The 12325-nt window shown below is 45.2% G+C and overlaps 1 protein-coding gene across 6 annotated transcripts in view; it reads right to left on the minus strand.

Moving 5' to 3' along the window:
* LOC134339362 (dedicator of cytokinesis protein 7-like) overlaps nucleotides 1-12325 on the minus strand; it is a 223323-nt gene that overhangs the window by 8565 nt on the left and 202433 nt on the right. For all 6 annotated transcript variants that reach the window (XM_063035799.1, XM_063035798.1, XM_063035797.1 and 3 more), the window contains one exon: nucleotides 8311-8454. In XM_063035799.1, the coding sequence (XP_062891869.1) occupies nucleotides 8311-8454 (144 nt within the window). The remainder of the gene's footprint in view (nucleotides 1-8310; nucleotides 8455-12325) is intronic.

The following is a 12325-nucleotide window of genomic DNA, read 5'->3' on the forward strand; positions in this document are numbered from 1 at the left end:
TACCAGCAGCTCCCACAGCGTAGAACAGTGAACTTCTTCATATACAATCAGTGGCCACTTCTATCAGGTACAGAAGGTACCTAGTAAAGTGGCCATTGTGTGCACTCTGTATGCTTGTAGTCTTCTGCTGCTGTAGCTCATCTGCTTCAGCGTTTGACATGTTGTACATTCAGTGATGCTCTTCTGTACACCACTGTTGTAACGCGTGGTTATCTGAGTTACTGTTACCTTCCTGTCTGTCTGAACCAGTCTGGCCATTCTCCTCTGACCGCTCTCATCAACAAGGCGTTTTTGCCCACAGAACTTCTGCTCACTGGATGTTTTTAGTTACCTGCAGTATTCTCTGTAAACTCTAGAGACAGTCATGTGTGAAAATCCTAGGAGATCAGCAGTTTCTGAGACAAGTCAAACCACCCTGACTGGCACCAACAATCATTTAACAGTCAATGTCACTTAGATCATATTTCTTCCCCACCCTGATGTTTGGTCTGGACAATAACTGAACCTCCTGACACCGCCTGCATGCTTTTATGCATTAAGCTGTTATCACATGATTAGGTATTTGCACTAAAGCGCAAGTACCTAATAAAGTGGCCATCAAGTGTACAAGTGAAAGGTTCTGAGTGGAAGGGAATCATTGCTACGTGCAAACCTGTGTCCGTCCATGATCTACACTGGATAGCAGCAGAAACCCTCTGTACCCTCCCTCCCATGTACCTGCCCCATCTTCAAGGTCAATTATAAAATGGCTGCCATTGACCAGTTTGAGCAGAGGACAGGAAGCAGACCGGGAATGTTTCTGGAATGCTCAGTACCTCCTTCCACAATGTGAATTGGACCATAACCATAAGGCACAGGAGCAGATTTAGGCCATTTGGCCCATTGAGTCTGCTCTGCCATTCAATTATGGCTGATTTATTTTCCACCCTCAACACCAACCTCCTGCCTTCTCTCCATAACCTTTGATGTCCTTACTAATTCGACCTATTAACCTACACTTTAAATATACTCGAACAACAGGAATTCAGCAGATGCTGGAAATTCAAGCAACATACATCAAAGTTGCTGGTGAACGCAGCAGGCCAAGCAGCATCTGTAGGAAGAGGTGCAGTCGACGTTTCAGGCCGAGACCCTTCGTCAGGACTAACTGAAGGAAGAGTGAGTAAGGGATTTGAAAGTTGGAGGGGAGGGGGAGATCCAAAATGATAGGAGAAGACAGGAGGGGGAGGGATAGAGCCGAGAGCTGGACAGGTGACAGGCAAAAGGGGATACGAGAGGATCATTGGACAGGAGGTCTGGGAAGAAAGACAAGGGGTGGGGAGGGTGACCCAGAGGATGGGCAAGAGGTATATTCAGAGGGACAGAGGGAGAAAAAGGAGAGTGAGAGAAAGAATGTGTGCATAAAAATGAGTAACAGATGGGGTACGAGGGGGAGGTGGGGCCTTAGCAGAAGTTAGAGAAGTCGATGTTCATGCCATCAGGTTGGAGGCTACCCAGGCGGAATATAAGGTGTTGTTCCTCCAACCTGAGTGTGGCTTCATCTTTACAGTAGAGGAGGCCGTGGATAGACATGTCAGAATGGGAATGGGATGTGGAATTAAAATGTGTGGCCACTGGGAGATCCTGTTTTCTCTGGCGGACAGAACGTAGAGGTTCAGCAAAGCGGTCTCCCAGTCTGCGTCGGGTCTCGCCAATATATAAAAGGCCACATCGGGAGCACCGGACGCAGTATATCACCCCAGTCGACTCACAGGTGAAGTGATGCCTCACCTGGAAGGACTGTTTGGGGCCCTGAATGGTGGTAAGGGAGGAAGTATAAGGGCATGTGTAGCACTTGTTCCGCTTACACGGATAAGTGCCAGGAGGGAGATCAGTGGGAAGGGTTGGGGGGGATGAATGGACAAGGGAGTTGTGTAGGGAGCGATCCCTGCGGAATGCAGGGGGGGGGGGAGGGAAAGATGTGCTTAGTGGTGGGATCCCGTTGGAGGTGGCGGAAGTTACGGAGAATAATATGTTGGACCCGGAGGCTGGTGGGGTGGTAGGTGAGGACCAGGGGAACCCTATTCCTAGTGGGGTGGTGGGAGGATGGAGTGAGAGCAGATGTACGTGAAATGGGGGAGATGTGTTTAAGAGCAGAGTTGATAGTGGAGGAAGGGAAGCCCCTTTCTTTAAAAAAGGAAGACATCTCCCTCGTCCTAGAATTAGCCTACTGACTCTCACAGCTATCTGGAAGCCTACCGACTCTCACAGCTATCTGGACTATTCCTCTTCTCACCCTGTCTCTTGCAAAAATGCCATCCCCTTCTCGTAATTCCTCCGTCTCCGCCGCATCTGCTCTCTGGATGAGGCTTTTCATTCTAGGACGAGGGAGATGTCTTCCTTTTTTAAAGAAAGGGGCTTCCCTTCCTCCACTATCAACTCTGCTCTTAAACGCATCTCCCCCATTTCACGTACATCTGCTCTCACTCCATCCTCCCACCACCCCATTAGGAATAGGGTTCCCCTGGTCCTCACCTACCACCCCACCAGTCTCCGGGTCCAACATATTATTCTCCGTAACTTCCGCCACCTCTAACGGGATCCCACCACTGAGCACATCTTTCCCTCCCCCCCTCTCTCTGCATTCCGCAGGGATCGCTCCCTACACAACTCCCTTGTCCATTCGTCCCCCCCAACCCTTCCCACTGATCTCCCTCCTGGCACTTATCCGTGTAAGCGGAACAAGTGCTACACATGCCCTTACACTTCCTCCCTTACCACTATTCAGGGCCCCAAACAGTCCTTCCAGGTGAGGCATCACTTCACCTGTGAGTCGACTGGGGTGATATCCTGCGTCCGGTGCTCCCGATGTGGCCTTTTATATATTGGCGAGACCCGACGCAGACTGGGAGACCGCTTTGCTGAACATCTACGCTCTGTCCGCCAGAGAAAGCAGGATCTCCCAGTGGCCACACATTTTAATTCCACATCCCATTCCCATTCTGACATGTCTATCCACGGCCTCCTCTACTGTAAAGATGAAGCCACACTCAGGTTGGAGGAACAACACCTTATATTCCGTCTGGGTAGCCTCCAATCTGATGGCATGAACATTGACTTCTCTAACTTCCGCTAAGGCCCCACCTCCCCCTCATACCCCATCTGTTACTTATTTTTATGCACACATTCTTTCTCTCACTCCCCTTTTTCTTCCTCTGTCCCTCTGAATATACCTCTTGCCCATCCTCTGGGTCACCCTCCCCACCCCTTGTCTTTCTTCCCAGTCCTCCTGTCCAATGATCCTTTCGTATCCCCTTTTGCCTATCACCTGTCCAGCTCTCGGCTCTATCCCTCCCCCTCCTGTCTTCTCCTATCATTTTGGATCTCCCCCTCCCCCTCCAACTTTCAAATCCCTTACTTACTCTTCCTTCAGTTAGTCCTGATGAAGGGTCTCGGCCTGAAACGTCGACTGCACCTCTTCCTCCAGATGCTGCTTGGCCTGCTGCGTTCACCAGAAACTTTGATGTATGTTGCATTAAATATACTCAATGGCTCGGCCTCCACAGCCATCTATGGCAATGAATTCCACAGATTCACCAGCCTCTGTCTAAGGAAATGGACCTCCTCCTATTCCAAGGCTGTGCCATTCAGTTCCAGACTCTCTCACTATTGGAGATATCCTCTGCACACATCATTATTCATGTTTAATCTTTTAAGGGCCAACAGTTCTGTTAAAAGTTGTACTTCAACACATAGGTTACACATAAGGCTCAGGAGCCTGAAGACCCACACCCAATGTTTTAGGGACAGCTTCTTCCCATTTGCCCTCAGATTTCTGAATGAACACTACCTCACTATTCCTCTTTTACACTACTTATTTCTTTTTGTAACTTAATGATACTTATGCCTTGACACAAAACAACACATTTCATAACATATGCCTGCTATAATAATTCTCAAGTTTGGCAAGGAAGTCATACATTTTATTTTATTCATTTTTATTTAGATTTTATTTAGAGGTGACAGGCCCCTTCTGGCCCAACAAGCCTGTACCCCTCCCCCCAGTTACTCCCATGTGACCAGTTAACCTACTTCCCCATAGGTCTTTGGAATGTAGGAGGAAACCAGAGCACCAGGAGGAAACCCACATTGTCACGGGAAGAATGTACAAACCTGTCACAGACAGCAGAACTGAACCTGGGTCGCTGGCACTGGCATAGCGCTACACTAGCTGCTGCAGTATTGTGCTGTCCCGATAGAACAAAGCTAACATTTAACCTGTCACATGGCCAGAAGCCCCAGCCGCAGAACTAATCCAATGTACATCGGAAGTGGGTGATAGAGGCTGCCCAATACCTTGGGAGGTGACAGGAACAATAACAGGGGCAAGAGGTGTGAACAGAAAGCACAAGCTTCAGTTTGCAAGCAGAAAGCAGCAAGGCTCAGCCAGGCAGCAATTACCTTGGACCCGTGATGTGTAGTACTTTACAGTGCCATTGACACAGTTTCAATTCCACCTCTGTCTGTAAGGAGTTTCTACATTTCCCCCTTGACTGTGTGGGTTTCCTCCGGGTGCTTTGGTTTCCCCCCACATTCCAAAGACATTCAGGTTAGGGTTGGCAAGTTGTGGGTAAGACATGTGGGCAATGCCAGCATAAAGATACTTGCACATCCCCAGACTGTGTTGGTCACTTTGACACAGATGACACATTTTATTGTATGTTTTTAAGTTTCGATGCACGTGTAATCTTCTCAGAGGATCATCAGCTTATTGTTTAAACTGATTATTGACTACAGGAGGAGGAAACCAGAGGTCCATGAGTCAGTCCTCCTTGGGGCATCAGAGGTGGAAAGGGCCAGCAACTTTAAATTCTTCAGTCATCATTTCAGAAGATCTGTCCTGGGTCTAGCATGCAAGTACCATTACAAAGAAAACACATAGCATCTCTACTTTCTTAGAAGTTTGCAAATATTCGGCATGTTATCTAAAGCTTTGACAAACTTCTATACATGTGACAGTGGAGACAGTATAGACTGGTTAAACCATGGCTTGGTATGGAAGTAGCAATGCCCTTGAATAGAAAAGCTTACAAAAATTAGTGAATACAACCCAATCCATCATGGGGAAAGCCCTTTCCCACCATTGAGTATATCTACAAGGAGGAGGGGATGTGGCAGGAAAGCAGCGTCCATCATCAAGGACCCCACCTCTCAGGCCTTGTTCTCTTCTCGCTGCCACCAGGTTCAGTAACAGTTTTCAACTCCTCAACCTCAACCATTAGGCTTATGAACCAGAGGGGATAACTTCAGAATCAGATTTATTATCACCGGCATGTGTTGTGAAATTTGTTAACATAGCAGCAGTACAATGCAATACATGATAATATAGAAAGAAAACAAAATAAGTAAGTAAATCAATTTCAGTAAGTATATATATTAATTAGATTAAAAATAGTGCAAAAACATAAGTAGTATATATATTTTTTTTAAAAGTGGGCTCAATGTCCATTTAGGAATCGGATGGCAGAGAGGAAGAAGCTGTTCCTGAATCACTGAGTGTGTGCCTTCAGATTTCTGTATCTCCTTCCTGAGGTATCGCACCTTGAAGGTGTCTTGGATTCTACAGAAGCTAGTATCCAAGATGGAACTGACAAATTTTACAACTCCCTGCAGCTTCTTTTGGTCCTGTGCAGTAGCACCCTGCCCCCCCATACCAGATAATGATGCAGCCTATCAGCATGCTCTCCAAGGTACATATATAGTAGTTTGAGTGTTTTAGGTGACAAACAAAATCTCTTCAAACTTCTAATAAAATATAGCCACCATCTTGTCTTCTTTACAGCTGCATTGGTATGTTGGGGTGAGGTTAGATCCTCAGAGACACTGACACCCAGGAACCTGAAATTGCTCACTCTCTCCACCTCTGACCCTTCTGAGGATTGCTTTGTGTTTGCTCGTCTTACCCTTCCTGAAGTCCACAATGAGCTCTTTCGTCTTGCTGACACTGAGTGCAAAATTGTTGCGGCGACACCACTCCACTAGCTGGTATACCTCACTCATGTACACCCTTTCATTTTCATCTGAGATTCTACCAACACTGGTTGTATCATCAGCAAATTTATACATGGCATTAACTCATCCCAAAACTGAACTGTTGCCACAACCTATGGGCTCCCTTTTAAAGACTCCAGCTCACAAATTCAATATTTATTTATGATTATTATTTAGCTTTTTTGTATTTACATACTTTGTTGTCTTTTGCACATTGATTGTTTGTTCATCTTGTGTGATATTTTTCCACTGATTTCTTTATATTTACTGTGAATGCCCACAGGAACATGAATCTCAGGATTGTATATGGTGGTATACATGCACTTTGATAATAAATTTACTTTGAACCCATGGCAGTAACATCAGGGTAATTCAACCAAGATCTCAACGGTGGAGCTGGCAGAAAACGTAATCAGTGAAGGCAGAGGAAGGCTGCAGCAGTGAAGGGTCCTCAGTCGTCCTGTGAGCCATGTCACTGGAACCTGACCCCGACCCGTCAAGGACAGTGTGGTGGCTGCCCATACATCAGCCTCTCTACGTTAAACAAAATGACACACAGGCATTCTACATTAAGGGAATAATCCCTTAGGCGAACATTGTATTCAACTCGAGTGATCATACTACCACCAATGATCACACATTTGACAAGTAAAGCTAATCTTTAATCTTTTGATTCTTGAAGGTAGGAGCAGATAAACAAGAAGAGGATTAAACATACAGAGCTGAGATTATTATAATAATGGAACTCCACATATTGTTAGAAACTTCTAGGTAAAAGAATAATTGTTCTGTAGTCAGTTTATGTAGCTTAAAGTAGCATCATGGAGTGGCTTAGTGCAGTGTCAGTCATGTTTCCATCAACCAGAAGTCCCGGAGTCAGTACTTATCTTTGAGAAACACACATCAAAGTTGCTGGTGAACGCAGCAGGCCAAGCAGCATCTATAGGAAGAGGCGCAGTCGACGTTTCAGGCCGAGACCCTTCGTCAGGACAGGCAGTCCTGATGAAGGGTCTCGGCCTGAAACGTCGACTGCGCCTCTTCCTATAGATGCTGCTTGGCCTGCTGCGTTCACCAGCAACTTTGATGTGTGTTGCTTGAATTTCCAGCATCTGCAGAATTCCTGTTGTTTACTTATCTTTGAGAGCTATTTTTGTTTCGATATATGTTTGATAATAATCAGATGAAAAAATATTATTGCTATCACTACAACTAACTTTTATGGCTATCCAGCATATGGTATGAAGCAGTTAGAAAAAAGAATAACCTTCCACTCACATCAGCCCGCATTCACAAATCACACTCAGCCAGGTCATGGCTGCAGGGAGCTTCTAAATTGAGGAGTTTCAGCAATTCTCAGATGTCATCTCTAATTTATACTGCAGTAGGACCTGACATAAACTCTCACTGAAAATGCATCGGAATAATATTTGCTCGTGGCAATTATTCATGAATGATGATGCATACTTGGAGGCTGGCATATGTGAATTCAGGCGTGTATGTTGAGTAAACTGGTTTACAAGGATCATTCGCAACTTGTGAAAAGGAGAAAGGGACTGTATCAACGTGGCAAGTGTGGATGTGGTCGAATGATTACACGATGAATCAACTGGGTTGCCCATACGCAGAGGGCCCCTTTCTTCTTGCTCGAGCTTTCGAATGTGCATGTTTTTCATCTCAGTGGGCCCAGTTTGTAGCTCCCGCACTGTAAGCTGCCCAGCATGTACAGAGGTTAATGTGATTTAATAAACACATTTAATCCTCCTGCTCCGTTGCCATTCTTGCTCTGTGCATGAGTAACAAATGCCACTACGCTAAGGGCAGTTTCCTTCAGCTCCTTGGCAGTTTCCATGTAAAACACGTTACACGCATGTTGTACCTACAGCACATGTTTACAGTGCCAAGAAAACACAGATCTGCTCACCACTGAAAAATGCTCTCCAGCACTCATTGTTAGCCACACTGCAGAAACTGCCAGAAGTTAATGAGCACACGAATTTTATCCAAAAAAGGGAAAAAAAGAACAGTCTATTCCAACTGAAAGAATTTGCATTCAATAGGCAAGAAGATAAACACTTTACTCAAATGTAAGGAGGACACTTTAAAGTGGAGGTTGATAGGTACTTAATTAGTAAGGGTGCCACAGGTTACCGGGAGAAGGCAGGAGAATGGGATTGAGAGGGAAAATAAAACAGCTATGATCGAATGGCAGAACAGAGTTGATGGCCAAATGGCCTGATTCTGCTCTTATGTTTTATGGTATTATGGACTCAGACAATTTACCTGGTTGACTGTAGTTCCCACACTTCCCTGAAGGACCATTTGCAACATCTTGGCATCAGCCGGATCCTGGTGCGTGGCAAAAGCCAACTCCTGGGTCTTCTTTTGCATGTCCTCGATGGCAACTTCAATTGGAATTAATATAATCTGAAAATGAGAGAAAAGAACATGGAATTTAACAACATTTATCACATCCTTCGTCTGGAAAGGTGTTTTAATCATGTCTTACACATGCATCCTCAATTACAACCACAGTCTTCAAATGCAGGTTTTGGAAACCCTTTACCTTGACAGGTATCACAGACTGCTGGAGGAACTCAGCCGGTCAGGCAGCATCCATGGAGAGGATAAAGAGATGTCGTTTTGGGCTAAAACCCTTCATCAGGAAGGCGACTCTATTCCTTTCCATAGGTGATGCCTGACCTGCTGAGTTCCTTCAGCATTTTGTGTGTGTTACTCTGAATTTCCAGCACTTTCAGAATCTCTTGTATTTATGACCTTGACAGGTATTTCTAGTGGCAGACAGTACGAGCCTCTGCAGGACTAGTGTCTCCCCCTGCCGATCTACGTTTATAACAATCAAATTAAAACTCTCACTGTAGAATTCCTGACTGAGTAATTTTAGTAAATGACAACGAAGCAGAATTTCTTATGCTGTGGTGAAATACCTTTGCTTGAGCTTGGTAAATTGGTGTATTATCACATACTGAAGTACAGTGAAAAACTGGTTTGTATACCATCCTTACAGATCATTTCATCACATCAGTATATTGAGGAAGTACAAGGGAAAACCAGTAATGGAATACAGAATATAGTTTTACAGAGAAAGCGATATATGCAAGGTCATAATGAGGTACAGTTTGATGTCAGTTATGCTAGGGGACCTTTCAAGTTTTATAACAATGAGATAGGAGCTGTTTTTGTGCCTGGTGCTTTCAGGCATCTTCTGCCCGATGGCAGGGGGAGAAGACAGAGTATTGGGCATGAGGTCCGTTGGCGTGTTAGCTGCTTTACTGAGGCAATGAGAAGTGTAGACAGTGTCCATGGACAGGACTAATGGATTACAGTAATCTTAATGTTAAGAATGATATTTGGATACCCTGCCTTTTCCATCTATCACTCTTCTAGCATGGGATAAAACTTGTGTAACGCTCAGTTATATTGGCTGGTATATATCTAGGGGACATCCCTCCCAGCGCCCGCCTGGACGCTTCCAGTTGGGTCGGCTGCTGAAAAACTGCCACTGACCATCAGCCAGCACACACAGTACGTACACCCCGTACACTTGCAAACTCTCATGGCTGTCCTGATGGTCAGTCTGCTGATGATCTGTCCACACAGGTTAGTCTTCCCCATCAGCAGCACCCTGCCAACATCTGCTGGTGACTCACCTGGTCATGATTCGTAACTGTAAAGCCTTTGTGGCTGAGAATTCTTGCCTTAAAGCAAAAACTATCTTGAATTGCAACTTCCTCTTTGATATAAGGGAAGTTTTGCAGTATTATGATGGTGCTATGTGTTTTACTTCAATAAAGGTTCAAGTGGAAAAATAAAATGATGTACAAACTTGTAGTCACTATGAGGTACAAACTAGTGAGGAAATGGAAACCTTGAAAACATCCCAATACAAGTTCTCTGCTCATATCTGGTAAACCATATATATGTTGTAACTGGGTTAACTGTCTGGACACGCCCCTCTGCTGACTGCCCCTGTGGCTCCTCCCACAGGCCCCTGAATAAAGGTGATTTCACCTTGCCCCTCCCTCAGTCCAGGGGCAGACACTCAGCATGGAAGTTGTATTTTACTGCGAATAAAACCCTTTCAGTATTTACCCTACTTCAGTCTTTTGGAATTATTGAAGGTGCTTCATACACACAGCTCCCTGGTGGGCATGGATCAGTTTTCATTCTGTATGACTCTGACTTCCCTTCTTTGTACTTGTCCTTCAAGATTACAGACGGATATGCTGAACCAGTTTATTTTCAAAATGGAAATGCCCTTTGAGGGCACTTTCTCTAAATTGTTACAAGTAGGAGCCTGTTTTATAAGTGTGGTTTAAATGACAGCTCTCTGTGCAATCAAAGTTCCCACACACCTCCCATTCTCTCTCTCTAAGTCCTCACAGCTTATATGTTTGGAGTTTTGGTTTTCTAGGGATACAAAGGATAATACATTTCTGGTCAATTTTTGGGATTGTGAACTATAAATTGTTTCTTGTAGTCCCGTTAACTTAAGTACTGTCAGCTATTCTTGCTATACAAGGGACGAAGTAATGGAGAGCATAATTCTCCATAACTTAGTCTCCACAACATTAGAGCCCAGCAGAATGAGGGTGATCTTGCAGAGGTGTACAAAACCACAAGAGGAATAGGTAAGGTGAATGCACATAGTCTTTTTTTCAGGACTGGGGAATCAAGGAACTATAGGTCTTAGGTTTAAAGTGAAAGTGGAAAGATTAATAGGAACCTGGGGGGGGGGGGCAACCTTTTCACTCAGAAGGTGGTCAGTAACTGGAATGAGCTGCCAGGCAAGTACGTTAAAAGGTACCTGGATAAGCACATGGATAAAAAGGTTTAGAGGTACATGCACCAAACACAGACAAATGGGACTTTAGTGAGTATGGACCAGTTGGGCTGAAGGGCCTATTTTCATGCTATACGACTCTGCGGCTTCTCTCCTTTGTTCTTAGCCCTCTTGTGTCCCTTCATCATGACAGACACACTTGTTGAATCAATTCCTTCCATAATCACAAGATTACTGCTGGGAATGATGGGATGACTAAGGACACTAGGGTGCACCTCCAGAAATGATACTGGTTACCTTTTCATCCCTTTGTCACTTCCATTTATCATATCCCAGCTTCTGGTGCTATTCCCACTCTCCCCTTTTCAGCCTGCCTATTGCCACCATCCTGTCATAGGAGCATCCTGGAAGCATCCCTGTCCTCCCCAGGATCCACCTATTGCCTGCCATCTCTTGCCACCTTTCCATCCATCTCTTATATACTACTCATCTTCTCTCTATCTTTCAGTCCAGATGAAGGGCCTCAACCTGAAACGCTGACTGTCCATTTCCCTCCACAGATGCTGACTTCCTTCAGCGTTTTGTGTGTTGCTCCGGATTCCTGCAACTTCAATTCCTTGGTCTCTATCGTGATGCTCAGTGATACTACTATCACTGAGACCCCATCATAGTTCTTGAGTTGCACCACTGACCAGAGACTTAGACATGTAAGTACCACACCTACAAGAGCACGACAGAGGCTGGATATCCTGAGGTATTTCATATGATGTCCCAGAGCCTTTTCATTATCTACAAGGTAGAGATTAGCTTTATTTGTTACATGTACATCAAAAAATACCGTGAGATGCATCATTTGTGTCAATGACTGACACAGTCCAAGGTTGTGTTGGGGTAGCCGGCAAGGGTCGCCTTCCTATCGGCATCAGCATAGCTCATCAACACTAACCTGTCTGTCTTTGGAATGTGGCAGGAAACCGGAGCACCCAGAGAAAACCCAAGCTTCAGTACCACCTTGTAGGTCAGGAATGCAGTGGAACACTCTCTACTTGTCTGAATGAGTGCAGCTCCTGTTATTCTCAAGAAACGTGTTTGAGCCAGGATGGCAGATGGAGTTCATATTGCTGTCAGAGATGAAATGAACGACTTGGAGAGAAGTCGATGGAGAAGAGTTTTGATGCTTACCCACCAGGTGAGAGGTTGGATCGCACTATGTGCCATGTCAATTGGACGAGATCGAGAATGGCTTTGGGCTGAGCAGCGCAAGCGTATCGGGGCTCCGGGATCCAGGTCCTAAAATGTGACACTACTCAGTGCTTGGGAAATTGAAACATTGGTCCAAATCGACTGGAAGCAGAGTGTCAGGTACAGAGGTTAGGGCCGGGCTGATTTTGCTAACTCTCCCACGAATGTTTATTCCTTTCTTTGAGGTGCCGAGGCTGAGTGTTTCTGCCCCGCTGGAGTGATAAACTGGGGAGAGGCTTTGGGCCTACTCTG

The sequence above is a fragment of the Mobula hypostoma genome, chromosome 29, assembly GCF_963921235.1.
Source record: "Mobula hypostoma chromosome 29, sMobHyp1.1, whole genome shotgun sequence".
In the NCBI taxonomy this organism is placed as follows: Eukaryota; Metazoa; Chordata; class Chondrichthyes; order Myliobatiformes; family Myliobatidae; genus Mobula; species Mobula hypostoma.